The sequence below is a fragment of the Haliotis rufescens genome, unplaced genomic scaffold (assembly GCF_023055435.1).
Source record: "Haliotis rufescens isolate VD_foot unplaced genomic scaffold, xgHalRufe1.0.p SCAF_12, whole genome shotgun sequence".
NCBI classification, from domain to species: Eukaryota; Metazoa; Mollusca; class Gastropoda; order Lepetellida; family Haliotidae; genus Haliotis; species Haliotis rufescens.
Genome location: NW_025963802.1, coordinates 4,690,833 through 4,712,088, shown reverse-complemented (window position 1 = coordinate 4,712,088; position 21,256 = coordinate 4,690,833). Strand labels below are relative to the sequence as shown.

At 46.0% G+C, this 21,256-nt stretch overlaps 1 protein-coding gene across 1 annotated transcript in view; it reads left to right on the top strand.

Moving 5' to 3' along the window:
* LOC124138056 (1-phosphatidylinositol 4,5-bisphosphate phosphodiesterase epsilon-1-like) overlaps positions 1 to 21,256 on the top strand; it is a 385,123-nt gene that overhangs the window by 92,417 nt on the left and 271,450 nt on the right. The window contains exon 2 of the mRNA XM_046504564.2: positions 9,881 to 9,983. Coding sequence (XP_046360520.2) covers positions 9,881 to 9,983 — 103 coding nt within the window. The remainder of the gene's footprint in view (positions 1 to 9,880; positions 9,984 to 21,256) is intronic.

Sequence of the window (21,256 nt, the reverse complement as noted above, 5' to 3'; positions counted from 1 at the left end):
AACAAATACATGCAAAGGCTAGTCAATTGTTCATCTGGAAAAAAAACATATGGTACGCGCCAAAATAGGGAGTTGCATCTGACAACATTTTTGTCACTGCGTCAAATTTGGACATGTCAACCATAAAACGTTTAAATGCTTGTCACTTTGATCAAACAACTTCTGAGCAAGAGTCGTATGGCATTCTTTGAAATCTTCTCAGAAAGAGCATGCTCGATTCTACCTCAAAAGTTGTGAAATGTAAACACCAAAGGCTGGAGCTGCTGGAATAATTTTCGACATAAAGGGAAAGTTGATGACTGGATAGTTGAAGTCATCCCTCTTGTCTTGTGGAGAGTGTTTTGTCACTCAGGATCTTTATGCACAAAGCACGTGCTGAAGGACACCGACTGCCATTTTGTATAAGGGGCCAACATGTAGAGTTGCTTCCCCTGGTACTGATCGTGCGTTCGAGTCCAGATTTGCACTACCCATGATCACAGATCTCATTGTACATGTCTAGATCTGTGCTCGTATGTTGCACCCAACTGGAAAATGACAATGACCTGTGTCCCTGTAGACTTTCATCTCACGCTGTGCTGACGCGCCGTGATGCAACGTTAAAAAGCTGTTCAAAGTTTGATGAACCTCAATTCGCTCTATCATAGCTGGGATGCAAATATTCCACAGCCATCCAAATCATCAGGGATTCGGTCACATTGTGTAAAAACTGTAGACGTCCATAGATTCGGTCCATGTACAGATGTAGGATAGAACTATTTCTAGATGGAGTCCCATCAGCCTGTTAGGGTGAACATTATAGCTTCTTTGCTAAATATGCATTGAGTAATTGATTGTGTATGTTTTATATTCTCTTGAGATTTCGCCGATTTCCCTGCAATTATTTGAAGGCGCTTTTTTGTGGCTTCTTATTCGTTTTCCAATTTACGAGCACGGAATATCATTCAGGTTTTTGTAGAATGACACAGATCACTTCAATCGTGAAGAGTTGAGTGCGTGTCGTTGTTGTGAGATATGTTTGCTATCAATCTGACAATTGCCGGACTCTTCCGCTGTTGCGAGTTATCCCGCAGAGCCTGCCTTCGTGTATCGACAAACACAACACAATCATTTACGTCATTTCCATAGCAACCGTAATGAAAGATGACATAATTCCAATCAGGCACGTGCATAACACTTGGCAATTGGGTTTATAGTATCGTCATGTGACCGTTCTATAATCTCGCGAGAGGTGGGGTCCCACGAGATGAGGAAATCATTGGGACATTTCACACCTACCATCACGTGAGCAAACGGCATCGGATGTTTCACGTGTTATCGGCCTGCCACATCGTTGAGGGGCCTGACTTACATCTTTTGATAAATGATAACTACCCATGATATATGTTTGATATATGCCATAGGTTTGATATATGCCATAACCAGCTTGCGCCAGTCAAACAAAAGATTGATTTTCAGTGCTGTATAGCAGTACATGCCTTTTCCACTTCGAAATTCGTATATAGCCACGATTTACTTCATCACCTCATATGTCAAGTCACTATAAATATACACATGAACCGGAAATTGGAATTTTTTTATTATCTTAAATAAAAATATTGAAAGATAAAGAGAGGACCATCTGTTGTATGTCAAAAAAGACGTGTATTAACAATGAGACGAATCTACCTGTATTGCGCAACATGATTACTAACGCTACTGGGCCGATGTCGGCTGCATCTGTCACGTACAAACGCTACAAAGTCGATATATGTTTTATCTCTAACGTTCAAACGCTACTGGTTCGATGTAGGGTGTATCTGTAACGTACATGCTACAAGGATGTTGTGAGGTGTATCTGTAACGTACAAACGCTACTGGGTCGATATAAGTTGTATCTGTAACGTACAAACGCTACTGGGTCGATATAAGTTGTATCTGTAACGAACAAACGCTACTGGGTCGATATAAGTTGTATCTGTAACGTAAAAACGCAACTGGGTCGATGTTAGTTGTATCTGTAACGTAAAAACGCTGCAAGGTCAATATAAGTTGTATCTATAACGTACAAACGCGGAAAGGTCAATATAAGTTGTATCTGTTACGTACAAACGCTAAACTGTCGCTGTGGGTTGTATCTGGAGCGTACAAAAGCTACAGGGTCGCTATAAGTTGTATCTGGAACGTACAAACGCTACAAAGTCGATACACGTTGTATCTGTAACGTACAAATGCTACAAGGTCGTTATAAGTTGTGTCTGTAGCGTACTAACGCTTAACTGTCGCTATGGGTTGTATCTGGAACGTACAAACGCTACTAAGTCGATATACGTTGTATCTGTTACGTACAAACGCTACAAGGTCGTTATAAGTTGTGTCTGTGACGTACAAACGCTAAAGTGTCGCTATGGGTTGTATCTGGAACGTACAAAAACTACAGGGTAGCTATAGGTGGTATCTGTAACGTACAAACGCTACAAAGTCGATATACGTTGTATCTGTAACGTACAAACGCTACAAGGTAGGTATAAGTTGTGTCTGTGACGTACTAACGCTAAACTGTCGCTATGGGTTGTATCTGGAACGTATAAAAGCTACAGGGTGGCCAAAGTTGTATCTGTAACGTACAAACGCTATAAAGTCGATATACGTTGTATCTGTAACGTACAAACGCTACAAGGTAGGTATAAGTTGTGTCTGTAGCGTACTAACGCTACAAGGTAGGTATAAGTTGTGTCTGTGACGTACTATCGCTAAACTGTCGCTATGGGTTGTATCTGGAACGTACAAACGCCACAGGGTCCCTATAATTTGTATCTGTAACGTACAAAAGCTACTCTGACGTTTTTATCTGTAACTAGTACATGGTACCAGATAGGATCTAGGCACGCATAGCCTGTGTTGACATAACTGACCAGAATCAATATCAGCTGCCTTGGGATCGTCAGCGAGAAGACAGAACCAGTACTATAACGGGTTATCTCCCTTACACTGCACTGTCGCGTGTTGGCAGCCAAGAATAATGTTGTTTACTACGTAGTGTGCAATTGCTCGTGATGACGTAATTGAAACCAAGCTACATGGTGACCTTGCGTACTACACTCAGGCTTCGAAGGTACTCTCCAAACGGAGTCCTGTTTCAGAAACATTCGTGACCAACTCGTGTTATTCCGGGCAGGTTACGGAAAGGGGCGAGTGGTGACGAATGGTTTCAGTGATTATATCTAAAACATAAACCGTAAATGATGGCTGCAAATGAGCAGTTTTTCCAATGTTCTGAATATAACGAGTACTGCCTGAAAGGTTCGTGACATTTCCAGAGCAGCGGGTAAGTCTGAACGCCGTTCAACTTCACACGACATCCCCATCTTTTCTGAATGTATCGCTGTTGGCTTGGTTAGAACAGCGAATGTTGACAAGCCCTATAGTTAAGGTTATTTGTTTGTTGTTTAACGCAGGGCATTTTCCAGTTATGTGACGGCGGCCCGTAAACAATCGAGTGTTGAGCAGACAGTACTAGTGATCGATAATATGAGCAACATCCCATGGCGCCGAGCTATGTTGACACGCAATTAACCCAGTCACTGAGCTTGAATAGTGCGGCGTTAAACAACAAAAAAACACTGAGCCTGACCACACGAGCCACGATGTGGCCTCTTGCGACAAGCATTGGTTGATGTGGAGCTATATTGTCATGAAAAGGGGGCACGGGTGGCCCAGTCGTCTAAGGTGCAGAGTTACGTCCCTTGGGCATGCCAGAAACGTATGATTGTGGGTTCGAATCCCGGTTCACCACGATTATGTTTCCTGGTTTGTCAGCACCATACCCGTGCTCGTGGGTTTCACCGAGGTGGTAAACGTCTCAGACCTGCATCACTTCGGGCTTTCCTCCCACATTAAGCTGACACGCGGTGATATAACTGGAATACTGTTCACATCGACGTTAAACCCAACTAACTCACTTACTCTAACCGGAAACCACACGGGCCTACAGGTTACTGGACAGGTCGTTGATACTTGTTGGTCTGTCCCAATGGACAGAGCGTTCGTACGGAGGGCGGAAAGCCGGTGCTTCGATTCCCGTCTGCGTCATACTCAATGGTGGTACTTGTTGTTACCCTGCCTGGCGCTATCGGCAGGCAGGGTAAAAACAAGAATTTGTCGGCTCGGATCCAGTATACTATGTCTGAGTGGGATATACCGCGACACGGTATCTGCATGCACGTCGCTATAAGTGCAATAGTATTGAACGAGTTGTTAAGCCCATTTATCCTAACCCTTTTGTTCTTCCCTTTGTGGGGGCACGGGTTGCCCAGTCGTCTACGGCGCCGCGATTCGCTGTGCACAGTTGCGTCCCTTGGCACGCCAGAAACCTATGATTGTGGGTTCGAATCCCGGTTCACCACGATTATGTTTCTAGGTTTTTCAGCACCATACCCGTGCTCGTGGGTTTCACCGAAGTGGTAAACGTCTCAGACCTGCATCACTTCGGGCTTTCCTCCCACATTAGGCTGACACGCGGTGATATAGCTGGAATACGGTTCACATCGACGTTAAACCCAACTAACTCACTTACTCCAACAGGAAACCACACGGGCCTACAGGTTACTGGACAGGTCGTTGGTACCTGTTGGTCTGTCCCAATGGACAGAGCGTTCGTACGGAGGGCGGAAAGCCGGTGCTTCGATCCCCGCCTGCGTCATACTCAAAGGTGGTACTTGTTGTTACCCTGCCTGGCGCTATCTATTTGCAAAAACTTGGACAGAGCTGTACGTTACTGATGACCGCCTCCGTGGTCTAGTGGTAGAGCGTCCGCCCGGAGAGCGGAAGGTCCGGGGTTCGATCCCCCACCGCGTCATACCAAAAGACGTTACGTTAAAAGATGGTACTTGTTGTTACCATGTCTGGCGCTGGGCATTAAGGGGTTAAAACAAGGACTGGTCGGCTCGGAGTCAGTATACTGTGTCTGAAAGGGGTATTCATGTTAAACTGCGGCATGGTATCTCAGTGAGCTAGCACTATAAATCGGCATCAGTCCGGACTAGTACAAGCAGCCACACACACACACACACACACACACACACACACACGTGCATGCACGTTGCTATATAAGTGCAATAATCTTAGACGCGACGTTAAACCCCATTTCACCTCACCTCACGTTACTGATAGTTTTACAACCTGATATATCGGTGTTTAGATTATATATTTAACGTTATTCCAACCATGTGTTACAAATATGTTCCAAGAGTTTTACAAGATTGTTACAAGAACACAATAAATGAACGAGTCGAAATGACACATCGTAACGATCATATTTGGTAATAGGGAAATTACTCGAAGTCAAACACCAGGAAAGGCTGCCCATATCGTTTAAGCATTGCAGATCGTATCGATTGTCTTCCTTCGAAACGCGATCCTTCCCTTCTGCGCATGCGGGCTGCAGGGAAGATAAGCAGCGCTCCTGGCGTTAAATATAATTGGCTAGAGCGCTCGTAAAATGTCGGCACAAGCTCCAGACCGTGAGTGTCTGTTGTGGACTGAACACGGGGAAAGGTTCAGGACATGGAAGAGATCAGAAGAAAGGGCTGTACATGATTTGCGGGTTAGTTCCAGAATTACAAACAGGAAGAGTACTTGTCTGAAGGGTTTGGTTTCCCAGTCAGTAAAATGGAATCTTACGTTTGTTGGTAAACCAATGACAGTGATTTACCTGTATTTCGTCACCGCGATATTATTTGTTCGTTTGTTTGTTTGTTGTTTAATGCCGCACACAGCAATATTCCAGCTATATGACGCGGTCTGGGTAAATAATCGAGCCTGGACCAGACAATCCAGTGATTAATATCATGAGCATCGATCCACGCGGTTTGGATCGATGACATTCATCAACCAAGTCAGCGAGCCTGACCACTCGATCCCGTTAGTCGCCTTTTACGACAAGCATAGGCGCCTTTTACGGTAAGCATGGGTTGCTGAAGACCTTTTCTACCCCGGATCATCACGTGTCCACCGCGATATTTTCTAGTTGTACACACTTATATGTTGTTTAACGCCGCACCCAGCAATGATCTTCTTATATTACAGTGGTCTCCAAATAATCGTGTCTGGACCACGCAAATCAGTGACTGATATTATGAGCAGCGATCTACGTCGTCGGTTTACGGTGACATGCAATCAGCCAAGTCACAAAGTCTGACCACCGGATCCATTAGGTAGGCGACTAACGGGATCGGGTGGTCAGGCTCGCTGACTTGGTTGATGCATGTCATCGATCCCAATTGCGGGGATCGATGCTCATGTTGTCAATTACTAGATTGTCTGGTCCAGACTCGCTTATTTACAGACCGCCGTCATATACAACAAAGAAACATTATGTAGCCTCTTACAACGAGCAGAGGTTGCGGGTAACCATTTCTTACCGGGAATGCCAACAGGGGTAGAAAACGTACATGTACTTTTACTAGAGAGCTATTACAACTAGAGACAAACATTGAAAATCACTTCTTTTCTGTTTGTAGTGTTAAAGTGGCGAAGGATGTTCTATAAAACGTACGGATGTTACTGGTTTCTTTCCGATAAAGGGCTTTGGAATTGGATCGGGAATCATTCGGTGACGTTGATTTCGTATCATTGTGTCTCGATGACGTGCCCCTATTTGGCAGGATATGCTCACCTTAAACGATTATTGTTGTTGTTATTATTTACCTATTAAAATAAATACAGCAAAGAGGGTTCGGGTGATCCTGGCACAGACTTTATTATCATTGTTATTGTTGAAATCACGTATACACATTGAGCTTTCCGGTGCCAGAAAACGTGGGCTGATCCAGGAAAACATAGGCTAGCTAAGGAAACTTGGGCTGGTTTAGGAAATATGGGCTGGTTGATGGAAACAGGGGTTAGTTCAGGGAACATGGGCCGGCTTAGAAAGGTGTTATCTGCAATGGACAGATCACAAAACGGTGACCAGAAACCCTGTGAGACCGGAAACCCAGTGAGACCGTAAAGACTGAGAGACCAGAAACCCAGTGAGACCGTAAAGACTGTGAGACTGGAAACCCAGTGAGACCGTAAAGACTGTGAGACTGGAAACCCAGTGAGACCGTAAAGACTGTGAGACTGGAAACCCAGTGAGACCGTAAAGACTGTGAGACTGGAAACCCAGTGGGACCGTAAAGACTGTGAGACCGGAAACCCAGTGAGACCGTAAAGACTGTGAGACTGGAAACCCAGTGAGACCGTAAAGACTGTGAGACTGGAAACCAGGTGGGACCGTAAAGACTGTGAGACTGGAAACCCAGTGGGGCCGTAATAACTGTGAGACCATAAACCCAGTGAGACCATAAAGTGTGAGAGACCGGAAACCCAGTGAGACCATAAAGACTGTCAGACTGGAAACCCAGTGAGACCGTAAAGACTGTGAGACCATAAACCCAGTGAGACCATAAAGTGTGAGAGACCAGAAACCCAGTGAGACCATAAAGACTGTGAGACTGGAAACCCAGTGAGACCGTAAAGACTGAGAGACTGGAAACCCAGTGAGACTGTAAAGACTGTGAGACTGGAAACCCAGTGAGACTGTAAAGACTGAGAGACCGGAAACCCAGTGAGACTGTAAAGATTGTGAGACCGGAAACCCAGTGAGACCGTAAAGACTGAGAGACTGGAAACCCAGTGAGACAGTAAAGACTGTGAGACCGGAAACCCAGTGAGACCGTAAAGACTGTGAGACCAGAAACCCAGTGGGACCGTAAAGACTGTGAGACCGGAAACCCAGTGAGACCGTAAAGACTGTGAGACCAGAAACCCAGTGGGACCGTAAAGACTGTGAGACCGGAAACCCAGTGGGACCGTAAAGACTGTGAGACCGGAAACCCAGTAAGACGGTAATAACTGTGAGACCATAAACCCAGTGAGACCATAAAGACCGAGAGACCGGAAACCCAGTGAGACCATAAAGACTGAGAGACTGGAAACCCAGTGAGACCGTAAAGACTGTGAGACCGGAAACCCAGTGAGACCGTAGAACCAATGAGACTGGAAACCCTGTCGTCCGGGATCTCTTGTTTGGAAGCTATGTGCTTTCTGAATAACAGTAGTTATTCCGGGCAGTTTATTTGGTGATGGCACCGTCGGACATAACGTGGCTACACTCTGCTAATGTGTACAGCTTTGACTTCAATAGTAACCTTCGAGAAGACAAATTTGTTAAGATTAAATAAGATATGTTTTTGATATACAACAGAACAGTGACGCCACCGGCTGCTCCCGAAGTTGTACTGCAAGATGCGCTAGCCGATGGTGATGGACAGCTTGTTTACTGCAGAGGAATTACATAGTGTATACATTATACATAGCACATTAACCACATTAGCTCGGTGCCCGTCCGCCCACCTCGGGCAAATGCCGATATAATGTACTTTACTCGAGCTTTACGTACTGGTAACGGTGTGTGTCTGTGCGCGTATATAGGTGTATGTCTATGTCTGTGTGGATCTGTGTGGATCTGTGTGTGTGTGTGTGTGGGTGTGTGGGTGTGTGTGTGTGTGGTGTGTGTGGATCTCTGTGTGTGTTTCTGTGTCTGTGTGGATCTCTGTGTGTGTCTGTGTGTAGGTGTCTGTGTTTGTGTGAGTATCAGTGTGTGTGTCTGTGTCTGTGTGGATCTGTGTGTGTCTGATTGTGTGTCTGTGTGGATCTCTGTTTGTGTCTGTCTGTCTGTGTCTGTGTGCGTCTGTATGTGTATCTCTCTCTTTGCGCGTGTATGTGTCTGTGTCTGTGTATGTACGTGTGTTTCTCTCGTTCGCTCTCCCTCCCTGCAAGTGTCTGTGTCTGTGTGTGTCTATATGTGTATCTCCCTGTGCGCGTGTGTGTTTGTGTGTGTGTGTGTATGTGTGTCTGTGTATGTGTGTATGTACGTGTGTTTCTCTCGCTCGCTCTCCCTCTCCCTTTATGTGCCTGTGTGTGTGTGTGTGTGTGTGTGTGTGTGTGTGTGTGTGTGTGTGTGTGTGTGTGTGTGCGTGTATATTTAGATAACAATCTACTAGCTAGGATGAATTACGAGTCGATGTCCGGGGTGAATTAAATTTGTAACGTTATTTCACGAGGGACGTAATCCGTCATTTCATGTTGCGAGCAGGTTATTATTATACAGATTACCCAGTCTTCGTTTCTAAAGACATTATGCAAAACCCGAGTTTGCCGATCACAACTCCAAATCACCTCAGTAAAAAAACACGTTTGTGACGTCATAAACAATGGTGACGTCATCTTTATTAATGTGATGTTGACTAGCCAATCATCATGAAGCAAAATTAATTAAGTATTACTGAAAATAACTGTACCGATATTGGCCCCTATATTTATAGTGAAGCGATATTCTTAGCGCTATGGCTGACAATTATGACTGAATGCGTTAGTACGAATTTAACATCGGCCAAAAATAGCTTTGAAATAAATACATAAACGTATCATTGATATGTGGTAAAACCTCGTTCGTATGAACCCCGTTAATCGCGAAACTTCGCTTTTGGTGAATCTCTTGGGTGTCCTCACGTGCCCTTAACGGTATTACTCCGGTTAATCAGGATAAATATTGATGCCTGATTAGTATTATGACAAACAAGTGACCCTGTACTTAGATCTCAGTAATGAATGAGTGATTACAACTTTACGCAACTTTAATCCAGCAACATTCTTGCACTGTAAGGGTGGAGGACATCAGAAATAGACTTCGTACATTGTACCCATTTAGGGGAATCGAACCCAGACCTTCCACTCGACTACCCCACCATCCTTCTCAATAATGAAACATAATTTATTTGTATGCATGATTATGTTACATTCTTGCAAATGCATACTTTATCATCATCATCACAATCATCTAACGCATGTGTTCCAGGAGTACTTGGGTCACGCAGAGAGAACAGGAAGTCGCAGCAAAATGAGCCTTCGCAGAGGAGAGCGCTCAAAGCAGAGGGGAAGCTACTCGCTCGAGCCAGGTGGTGAGTCCATCAATTCCTCTATCAAAAATGAGCGCCGTTGTCCACGCGCTGCTGGCCAATACACTACAGGCTATCCCAGAAACGTATAACTTTCCTAAACATCCATGAATAATTCATAGTAGCGTATTGATGATTGAACATCGGACATATCGGGCCTTGGATATATTACCAGTTTCAGGAAAAGGATATGACGTCACCACGATAATATATATATATATATATATATATATATATATATATATATATATATATATATATATTACTTTCAGAATATTCCATGACCGTCTCTTCCTCAGGATAGTGATGCATTTATGAATACATATGCATTCACAATGGGAGATTGTCAGATTGCTGGGAAGCATTTTGTTGGTATTAATACACCACTCACAAATGTGAGAGTTATCAGCATTGTTTATAATAAAAACATGACTCACAGAGGTGTCAGCACACCCACCTTTAACATATATAACGGAACGGCGAGCCAACTGCATGAGAAGTCGAACTGATTGTGGACAAATACGCGTATGACCTAATCAGATTGCCTCACAAGAAGCTGATAAATGTTCCAGCGAAAACCTGAAAACAATTCCGTTTGTACTTCTTTTGTATAACATTGGTGAATTATGGATGTGGATGACAAATGGGAGTTTGTTCTGTTTTGGCATCTCTCGCTAGGGACATTAATTGAATGTGTCTTTAGTCCAATATTACCTCATATTTGGCGTCATGTAATCTGACTAGTTACTGCTGTAGGGTAGTTGGACGCCCAAGAGGCTTCTCTGTTGCCCATAGGAATCATAGCTGCAGGGGAAAAATGGCTGTGATTCTTACTGGAGACTGGAAACAATATATCACCCCTTACGTGAGAAGCATTGTTCCTGGGTCTTTGTGAGACGTATTATCCCTGACTCGACTTAACGACTACCTGGATTATCCATTGTTTCACTGCAACTTGTAAGATCTTCCTGGTTCATGTTATTAATTCCCTAAGTTTCTAAAGAGCTGTCGCATGTCTTTGATGCATCTCTGTACACCACTCATTGGCTGCCCCTCCTTACACCACTCATTGGCTGCCTCTCCTCCCACCACTCATTGCCTGAATCTCTTTCCACCACGCATTGGCTGCCTCTCCTTCCACCACTCATTGGAAGCCCCTCCTCCCACCACTCATTGCCTGAATCTCCTTCCACCACTCATTGGCTGCCCCTACTTCCACCACTCATTGGAAGCCCATACTTCCACCACTCATTGGCTGCCCCTCCTTACACCACTCATTGGCTGCCCCTCCTCCCACCACTCATTGCCTGAATCTCCTTCCACCACTCATTGGCTGCCCCTACTTCCACCACTCATTGGAAGCCCATACATCCACCACTCATTGGCTGCCCCTCCTTACACCACTCATTGGCTGCCTCTCCTCCCACCACTCATTGGCTGCCTCTCCTCACACCACTCATTGGCTGCCCCTCCTCCCACCACTCATTGGCCGCCTCTCCTCACACCACTCATTGGCTGCCCCTCCTCCCACCACTCATTGGCTGCCTCTCCTCACACCACTCATTGGCTGCCCCTCCTCCCACCACTCATTGGCTGCCTCTCCTCACACCACTCATTGGCTGCCCCTCCTCCCACCACTCATTGGCCGCCCCTCCTTCTGCCATTTATAGACTGCCTCTCCTTCCACCACTTCTTGGCTGCCTCTCCTTCCACCACTCATTGGCTGCCCCTCCTCCCACCACTCATTGGCTGCCCCTACTTCCACGACTCATTGGCTGCGTCTCCTCCCACCACTCATTGGCTGCCCCTCCTTGCACCACTCATTGGCTGCCCCTCCTCCCACCACTCATTGGCTGAATCTCCTTCCAACATCCATTGGCTGCCTCTCCTCACACCACTCATTGGATGCCCCTCCTCACACCACTCATTGGCTGCCTCTCCTTTCATCGCTCATTGGCTGCCTCTCCTTCCACCGCTCATTGGCTGCCCCTCCTTGCACCACTCATTGGCTGCCCCTCCTCCCACCATTCATTGGCTGAATCTCCTTCCACCACTCATTGGCTGCCTCTCCTTCCACCGCTCATTGGCTGCCTCTCCTTCCACCACTCATTGGCTGCCCCTCCTCCCACCACTCATTGGCTGAATCTCCTTCCAACATCCATTGGCTGCCTCTCCTCACACCACTCATTGGATGCCTCTCCTTCCACCACTCATTGGCTGCCTCTTCTTCTGCCATTCATTGGCTGTCCCTCCTCCCACCACTCATTGGCTGCCCCTCCTCACACCATTCATTCGCTGCCCCTCCTCCCACCACTCATTGGCTGCCCCTACTTCCACCACTCATTGGCTGCCTCTCCTCCTACCACTCATTGGCTGCCCCTCCTCACACCATTCATTGGCTGCCCCTCCTCACACCACTCATTGGCTGGCGCTACTTCCACCACTCATTGGTTGCGTCTCCTCCCACAACTCATTGGCTGCCCCTCCTCCCACCACTCATTGGCTGCCCCTCCTCACACCATTCATTGGCTGCCCCTCCTCACACCACTCATTGGCTGCCGGTACTTCCACCACTCATTGGCTGCGTCTCCTCCCACAACTCATTGGCTGCCCCTCCTCCCACCACTCATTGGCTGAATCTCCTTCCACCACTCATCGGCTGCCTCTCCTTCCACCGCTCATTGGCCGCCCCTCCTCCCAACATTCATTGGCTGCCTCTCCTCACACCACTCATTGGCTGCCCCTCCTCACACCACTCATTGGCTGCCTCTCCTTCCATCGCTCATTGGCTGCCTCTCCTTCCACCGCTCATTGGCTGCCCCTCCTCCCACCATTCATTGGCTGCCTCTCCTCACACCACTCATTGGCTGCCTCTCCTCCCACCACTCATTGGCTGCTGCTCATTGGCTGCCCCTCCTTACACCATTCATTGGCTGTCTCTCCTCACACCACTCATTGGCTGCCCCTTCTTCTGCCATTCATTGGCTGCCTCTCCTCCCACCAATCATTGGCTGCCTCTCCTTCAATCGCTCATTGGCTGCCTCTCCTCACACCATTCATTGGCGCCTCTCCTCCCACCACTCATTGGCTGCCTCTCCTTCTGCCATTCATTGGCTGCCTCTCCTCACACCACTCATTGGCTGCCTCTCCTTCCACCACTCATTGGCTGCCCCTCCTCCCTTCACTCATTGGCTGCCCCTCCTCCCACCATTCATTGGCTGCCTCTCCTCACACCACTCATTGGCTGCCCCTCCTCCCACCACTCATTGGCTGCCTCTCCTTCCACCGCTCACTGGCTGCCTCTCCTTCCACCGCTCATTGGCTGCCCCTCCTCCCACCACTCATTGGCTGCCTCTCCTCCCACCACTCATTGGCTGCCGCTCATTGGCTGCCCCTCCTTACACCATTCATCGACTGCCTCTCCTCACACCACCCATTGGCTGCCTCTCCTCACACCACTCATTGGCTGTCCCTTCTTCTGCCATTCATTGGCTGCCTCTCCTCCCACCAATCATTGGCTGCCTCTCCTTCAATCGCTCATTGGCTGCCTCTCCTCACACCATTCATTGGCGCCTCTCCTCCCACCACTCATTGGCTGCCTCTCCTTCTGCCATTCATTGGCTGCCTCTCCTCACACCACTCATTGGCTGCCTCTCCTCACACCACTCATTGGCTGCCTCTCCTTCCACCACTCATTGGCTGCCTCTCCTTCCACCACTCATTGGCTGCCCCTCCTCCCTTCACTCATTGGCTGTCCCTCCTCCTACCACTCATTGGCTGCCCCTCCTTCCTTTACTCATTGGCTGCCGCTCATTGGCTGCCCCTCCTTACACCATTCATCGGCTGCCTCTCCTCACACCACCCATTGGCTGCCTCTCCTTCCTCTTTCCCCGCCATCAAATGACTGCCGCTTTTTCGCTGCTTGGTTTGTTCAAGGCAACTTTTTTTCTCCCTTTGGTTTCTATTCGTCCAGAATATTAATATTATACAAACCAGTTTTGCATGTAATTACATTACTTGAAGATAATAGATTGAATTTTGTAGTAATCTGTTAAAGAAGACAGGTGCTAGAAGATCGATATGCTTTCAGACTGGCTAGTTAAGGGGATGTTTTTGAAAAGACAGTACCATATTGTTGCTTGTCGTGATGTTCGGAATGACTGAGCGGAGCAACAGAAACGTTATCCGTTGTCGGGATTTCCTTGGGGCAATAATAATATTCTTTATAATAATTCTTTGGATGAATGGTGTTGACTACTACTTGTGAATAGTTTGCTTTGTGTTTATTGGGACATACGAGATATAGAAATTCTTCTGATGTATGGTTCCCATTGATTCGTGTGATATATGATCTTCATTTCTTCTCAAAGTAGTTATGGATAACAACCTCTCTACTGTAAAGCGACGTTTCGGTATAGATCCTTGTACCGTTGTCAAGCAAGGAAATATCATTATTATGTTTGTTTATCTTTGATGCATCACGAGTAGTGTTTTTTTCGATATATGACTCTCCGTTCAATATGTGACGATCTGTATGTCTAATGATATATGACCTTTCTTTGGATATATGACGTTTAGTCCTTGTGGCTATACGTTTTAGTATTTAATTATATATGACGTTTGATGATTCTTGCGTTAAATGACTTTAAGTGACTGTTTCTGATGACGTTAAGTGATTCTTGCTATGTGTAACTGTAGTGTTTCTTATGATGCACGGGTGGCCCAGTCGTCTAAGGCGCCGCGATTCGCTGTGCAGAGTTGCGTCCCTTCGGCACGCCAGAAACCTATGATTGTTGGTTCGAATCCCGGTTCGCCCCGATTATGTTTCTAGGTTTGTCAGCACCATACCCGTGCTCGTGGGTTTCACCAAAGTGGTAAACGTCTGAGACCTGCATCACTTCGGGCTTTCCTTCCACATTAAGCTGACACGCCGTGATATAACTGGAATATTGTTAAAAGCGGCGTTAAACCAAACTCATTCACTCTCTCACTCTTATGATGCACGACTGTTTGTGTTCACCGTGGTATGATAGTGAGAGTTTCGGTAATTCAATAAATAATAAGGGTTCCATGTTGACATGTTTGAAGTTGAAGCAGCTCGGTGAGGTGAGCTGAGGTGAATGGGGTTTGACGTCGCGTTCAAGAATATTGCACTTTATTAGCGACATGTGAGTGGCTGCTTGTTCTAGCAAGAGCTAATGCCATTTTTATAGTCATAGCCCACTGAGATTCCATGCCGCGGTTTAACATGAATACCCAACTCAGACACAGTATGCCGACTCCTAGCAGACCAGTCCTTGCGCCAGGAAGGGTAACAACAAGTGCAATCTTTTAACGTCTTTTGGTATGACGTGACCGATGATCAAACCCTGACCTTCCGCTCTCCGGGCAGACGCTCTACCACTAGACCACGGTGGCGGTCCTCGATGCAGTTATACCCGGTACCGCTAAGTGGCCGCAGTGTCTGATTGATGGGTTAAATTATTTATGGCTCCTAACGCGACCATCAAAGTCTGATCAAGAACAGTGACCTTCTCCAATTAATCCATACTGTACTGTGTCAACCTCGGCACCGACAGTTACAGTACAGCACCTGCTTGTCTAGAATAGAACTACGTGACTGAGAACGGACCGATCATTGCAAATAGTGTGACAAGCCTATTGGAGACAGAGTAGCAACTTGATGTCGAGAACTGAAATAGAGGTTGTCAACGGACTGATTTTAGCGTTTTGTGTGACCCAGTCAATTGAAGACAGGGTAGCAACTTGATGTCGAGAACTGAAATAGAGGTTGTCAACGGACTGATTTTAGCGTTTAGTGTGACCCAGTCTATTGAAGACGGGGTAGCAACTTGATGTCGAGAACTGAAATAGAGGTTGTCAACGGATTGATTTTAGCGTTTAGTGTGACCCAGTCTATTGAAGACGGGGTAGCAACTTGATGTCGAGAACTGAAATAGAGGTTGTCAACGGATTGATTTTAGCGTTTAGTGTGACCCAGTCTATTGAAGACGGGGTAGCAACTTGATGTCGAGGGCTGTAATATGGGCTGTGAACGGACTTATTTTAACACTGTGAGCGGACTTATTATACCGTTGTGTTAGGAGTGGTGATAGTGTTTAGTGTGACCCAGTCTATTGAAGACTGAGTCTCAACTGTATGTCGAGGTCTGTAATATGGGCTGTGAACGGACTGATGTTAGCATTGATCAAAGCTTTTCGTGAGACAAACCACACTGAGGACCGAGTAGCAACTGGATGTCGAAATCAAGAATTTGGTTGTGAACCGACTGATTATATGCTGTGAACGGACTGATAATAGCGTAAAGTGTGTGATCCAGCACATTGAGGACCGAGTAGCACATTAATGTGCACTACTGTATAAGCCTGTGATGAATAGCAGCTGCAGCTGTTTGACCATACGAGGACTTTGTAGCATATATGTTTCCAGGACATTGCCACTACATGGTGTAGTGATCACAGCGCTCAGTGTCCCATCGTCTATCTACTGCTGTACATTGGCCATACGAGGACTTTGTAGCATGTATGTCTCCAGGACATTGTCACCACATGGTGTAGTCGGACTGATCACAGCGCTCAGTGTCCTATCGTCTATATACTGCTGTACATTGGCCATACCGAGGACTTTGTAGCATGTATGTCTCCAGGACATTGTCACCACATGGTGTAGTCGGACTGATCACAGCGCTCAGTGTCCTTTCGTCTATCTACTGCTGTACATTGGCCATACGAGGACTTTGTAGCATGTACATGTATGTCTCCACTACATGGTGTAGTCGGACTGATCACAGCGCTCAGTGTCCTATCGTCTATATACTGCTGTACATTGGCCATACGAGGACTTTGTAGCATGTATGTCTCCACTACATGGTGTAGTCGGACTGATCACAGCGCTCAGTGTCCTATCGTCTATATACTGCTGTACATTGGCCATACGAGGACTTTGTAGCATGTATGTCTCCACTACATGGTGTAGTCGGACTGATCACAGCGCTCAGTGTCCTATCGTCTATATACTGCTGTACATTGGCCATACCGAGGACTTTGTAGCATGTATGTCTCCAGGACATTGTCACCACATGGTGTAGTCGGACTGATCACAGCGCTCAGTGTCCTATCGTCTATATACTGCTGTACATTGGCCATACGAGGACTTTGTAGCATGTACATGTATGTCTCCACTACATGGTGTAGTCGGACTGATCACAGCGCTCAGTGTCCTATCGTCTATATACTGCTGTACATTGGCCATACCGAGGACTTTGTAGCATGTATGTCTCCAGGACATTGTCACCACATGGTGTAGTCGGACTGATCACAGCGCTCAGTGTCCTTTCGTCTATATACTGCTGTACATTGGCCATACGAGGACTTTGTAGCATGTACATGTATGTCTCCACCACATGGTGTAGTCGGACTGATCACAGCGCTCAGTGTCCTATCGTCTATATACTGCTGTACATTGGCCATACGAGGACTTTGTAGCATGTATGTCTCCAGGACATTGTCACCACATGGTGTAGTCGGACTGATCACAGCGCTCAGTGTCCTATCGTCTATATACTGCTGTACATTGGCCATACGAGGACTTTGTAGCATGTACATGTATGTCTCCACCACATGGTGTAGTCGGACTGATCACAGCGCTCAGTGTCCTATCGTCTATATACTGCTGTACATTGGCCATACGAGGACTTTGTAGCATGTATGTCTCCAGGACATTGTCACCACATGGTGTAGTCGGACTGATCACAGCGATCAGTGTCCTTTCGTCTATATACTGCTGTACATTGGCCATACGAGGACTTTGTAGCATGTACATGTATGTCTCCACTACATGGTGTAGTCGGACTGATCACAGCGCTCAGTGTCCTATCGTCTATATACTGCTGTACATTGGCCATACGAGGACTTTGTAGCATGTATGTCTCCACTACATGGTGTAGTCGGACTGATCACAGCGCTCAGTGTCCTATCGTCTATATACTGCTGTACATTGGCCATACGAGGACTTTGTAGCATGTATGTCTCCACTACATGGTGTAGTCGGACTGATCACAGCGCTCAGTGTCCTTTCGTCTATATACTGCTGTACATTGGCCATACGAGGACTTTGTAGCATGTACATGTATGTCTCCACTACATGGTGTAGTCGGACTGATCACAGCGCTCAGTGTCCTATCGTCTATATACTGCTGTACATTGGCCATACGAGGACTTTGTAGCATGTATGTCTCCACTACATGGTGTAGTCGGACTGATCACAGCGCTCAGTGTCCTATCGTCTATATACTGCTGTACATTGGCCATACGAGGACTTTGTAGCATGTATGTCTCCACTACATGGTGTAGTCGGACTGATCACAGCGCTCAGTGTCCTATCGTCTATATACTGCTGTACATTGGCCATACGAGGACTTTGTAGCATGTATGTCTCCACTACATGGTGTAGTCGGACTGATCACAGCGCTCAGTGTCCTATCGTCTATATACTGCTGTACATTGGCCATACCGAGGACTTTGTAGCATGTATGTCTCCAGGACATTGTCACCACATGGTGTAGTCGGACTGATCACAGCGCTCAGTGTCCTTTCGTCTATATACTGCTGTACATTGGCCATACGAGGACTTTGTAGCATGTACATGTATGTCTCCACTACATGGTGTAGTCGGACTGATCACAGCGCTCAGTGTCCTATCGTCTATATACTGCTGTACATTGGCCATACGAGGACTTTGTAGCATGTATGTCTCCACTACATGGTGTAGTCGGACTGATCACAGCGCTCAGTGTCCTATCGTCTATATACTGCTGTACATTGGCCATACGAGGACTTTGTAGCATGTATGTCTCCACTACATGGTGTAGTCGGACTGATCACAGCGCTCAGTGTCCTATCGTCTATATACTGCTGTACATTGGCCATACCGAGGACTTTGTAGCATGTATGTCTCCAGGACATTGCCACCACATGGTGTAGTCGGACTGATCACAGCGCTCAGTGTCCTATCGTCTATATACTGCTGTACATTGGCCATACCGAGGACTTTGTAGCATGTATGTCTCCAGGACATTGTCACCACATGGTGTAGTCGGACTGATCACAGCGATCAGTGTCCTATCGTCTATCTACTGCTGTACACTGATGTCTTGGGAGCAATCACAGCAGCGTGCAGTCACGAGGCAAGGGTCATAGGTGTAATCGGGTTTGTATCCCAGACATCCCCATCTCACGTGACACGGCAGCTCCAAAATCACATGCAATATATGACGTGATGAGGCTGCTGCACGGACATAGAGCTTACCGGTATCCGTGCTGCTCTTCTCGAGGGACGGGAACGATGGATGTGTGGGTAAACGTGAGGTCACGGGTACATCTGCACTGTACTTATCACGATCATACGCTGTGTCTATTTCATGACGATTAATTCTTAAGCCAGTGAAGGTTAGCCCTTCAAAGTGTTCAGACGTCTTTAGCAAGCATGCATGACGGCTTTAGAACGGATGGTTCGGATTGCAGATTCATAAAGATCAGTTACTGCCACAATATAATATTCAACAATCACTCGGAGAATCAATCATTCATATGATGAATATACAAAAAAAAGTAGTTGTTCTATATACGTGCTGCAGATCGATTCGAATTTCATGATTCGAATTTCATGATATGAGTTATCACATCATGTCAAAACTTGAGTTGAGTCTTGTCAATACTGTAATTCGTTCATATCAAAACTCGAGTTAGTTCATGTCAAAACTGTAATTGGTTCATATCAAAACTCGTGTTGGTTCTTGTCAGTACTGGAACTGTTTCATGTTAAAACTCGAGTGAGTTCATGTCAATACTGTAATTGGTTCATATCAAAACTCGAGTTGGTTCCTGTCAATGATGGAATTGTTTCATGTCAAAATTCGAGTTGGTTCCTGTCAATGATGGAATTGTGTCATGTCCAAATTCGAGTTGGTTCCTGTCAATACTGGAAATGTTTCATGTCCAAATTCGAGATGTTTCCTGTCAAAACTGTAATTGGTTCATATCAAAACTCGAGTTGGTTCCTATCAATACTGGAATTGGTTCATGTCAATACAGGAATTGGTTCCTGTCAATACTGGATTTGGTTCATGTCAATACTGGAATTTGTTCATGTTAATACTGAAATTGGTTCCTATCAATACTGGAATTGGTTCATGTCAATACTGGAATTGTTTCATGTCAATACTGGAATTGTTTCATGTCAATACTGGAATTGGTTCATGTCAAAACTCCAGGCGTTTTATGTTCTTATGTGTCGATTTCCAATTTTTTGAAACAATATGTTAACCCCGAAATCTGTACGTAAATGACCTTAGTGTGGAACCAAAAAACAACCAACAGGCGGTATACCGGACCAGAAGTTTACACACCACACTAGCATCTAAATAGTCTAACTTCCTGACGACTGATCACTGTCCAAACACGATGCAATGGGCGTCTACCGAATCTCAACAGAAACAATGTAACACCATTACAATCATTGTTAAACAATCAAATACACTGCCATACGACAATGTCACTACTGGAATTTAGTCATCACTGGAAGTGTATCATGTCAAAATTCGAGGTGGTTCGTGTTAATATGCGAAGTGGTCCTTTTAATACTAAACCACATTGTCTCAGTAGTCTAAACGACCTTTCATCTGTTCAGACGAGTTTTGATTCACGAATTGATGGTTCGAATCCAAGACTCGCTCTGTTGCTGATTCTTGGCCTGTCCAGACACGTTGGTTTCAACAGGGGTAAACGTCCAAGACCTGCATAATTCCTGCTTTCCTCCCACGCCTTAATATGTACATGAAATGCCTAATATACTGAGTCCATATACACATCAAAACCGAGGATGTCCACTGAAATGAAAAGGAAGTTATTAATCACAAATATCCAACATACATTTCTGACTGGAATTTATATTCCAAATGCCGGCTTTACAGAACCAAGCGAAGATCCTCCATTGACCATATCATATAGGTGTCTCTTTGTCGACCGTCTGACACGAGCAGGAGCTCTGACGTCATGTGTCTATTTTCAGCCTGCACTGACTGGCAGATTTGATGAAGACTGGAGCCTGTTTTGTAGCGCCACCAAGCGATGACGCCAAGAGTGAGACGGGCTCAGTGTATCAATGTATACTAATAAGCCAATTTAGCCAATAATAGATATGAGGTCCATACTGCGTTGGATATGATTCTGGTCATAGCTGCGTTGAGGTTGTGTCGG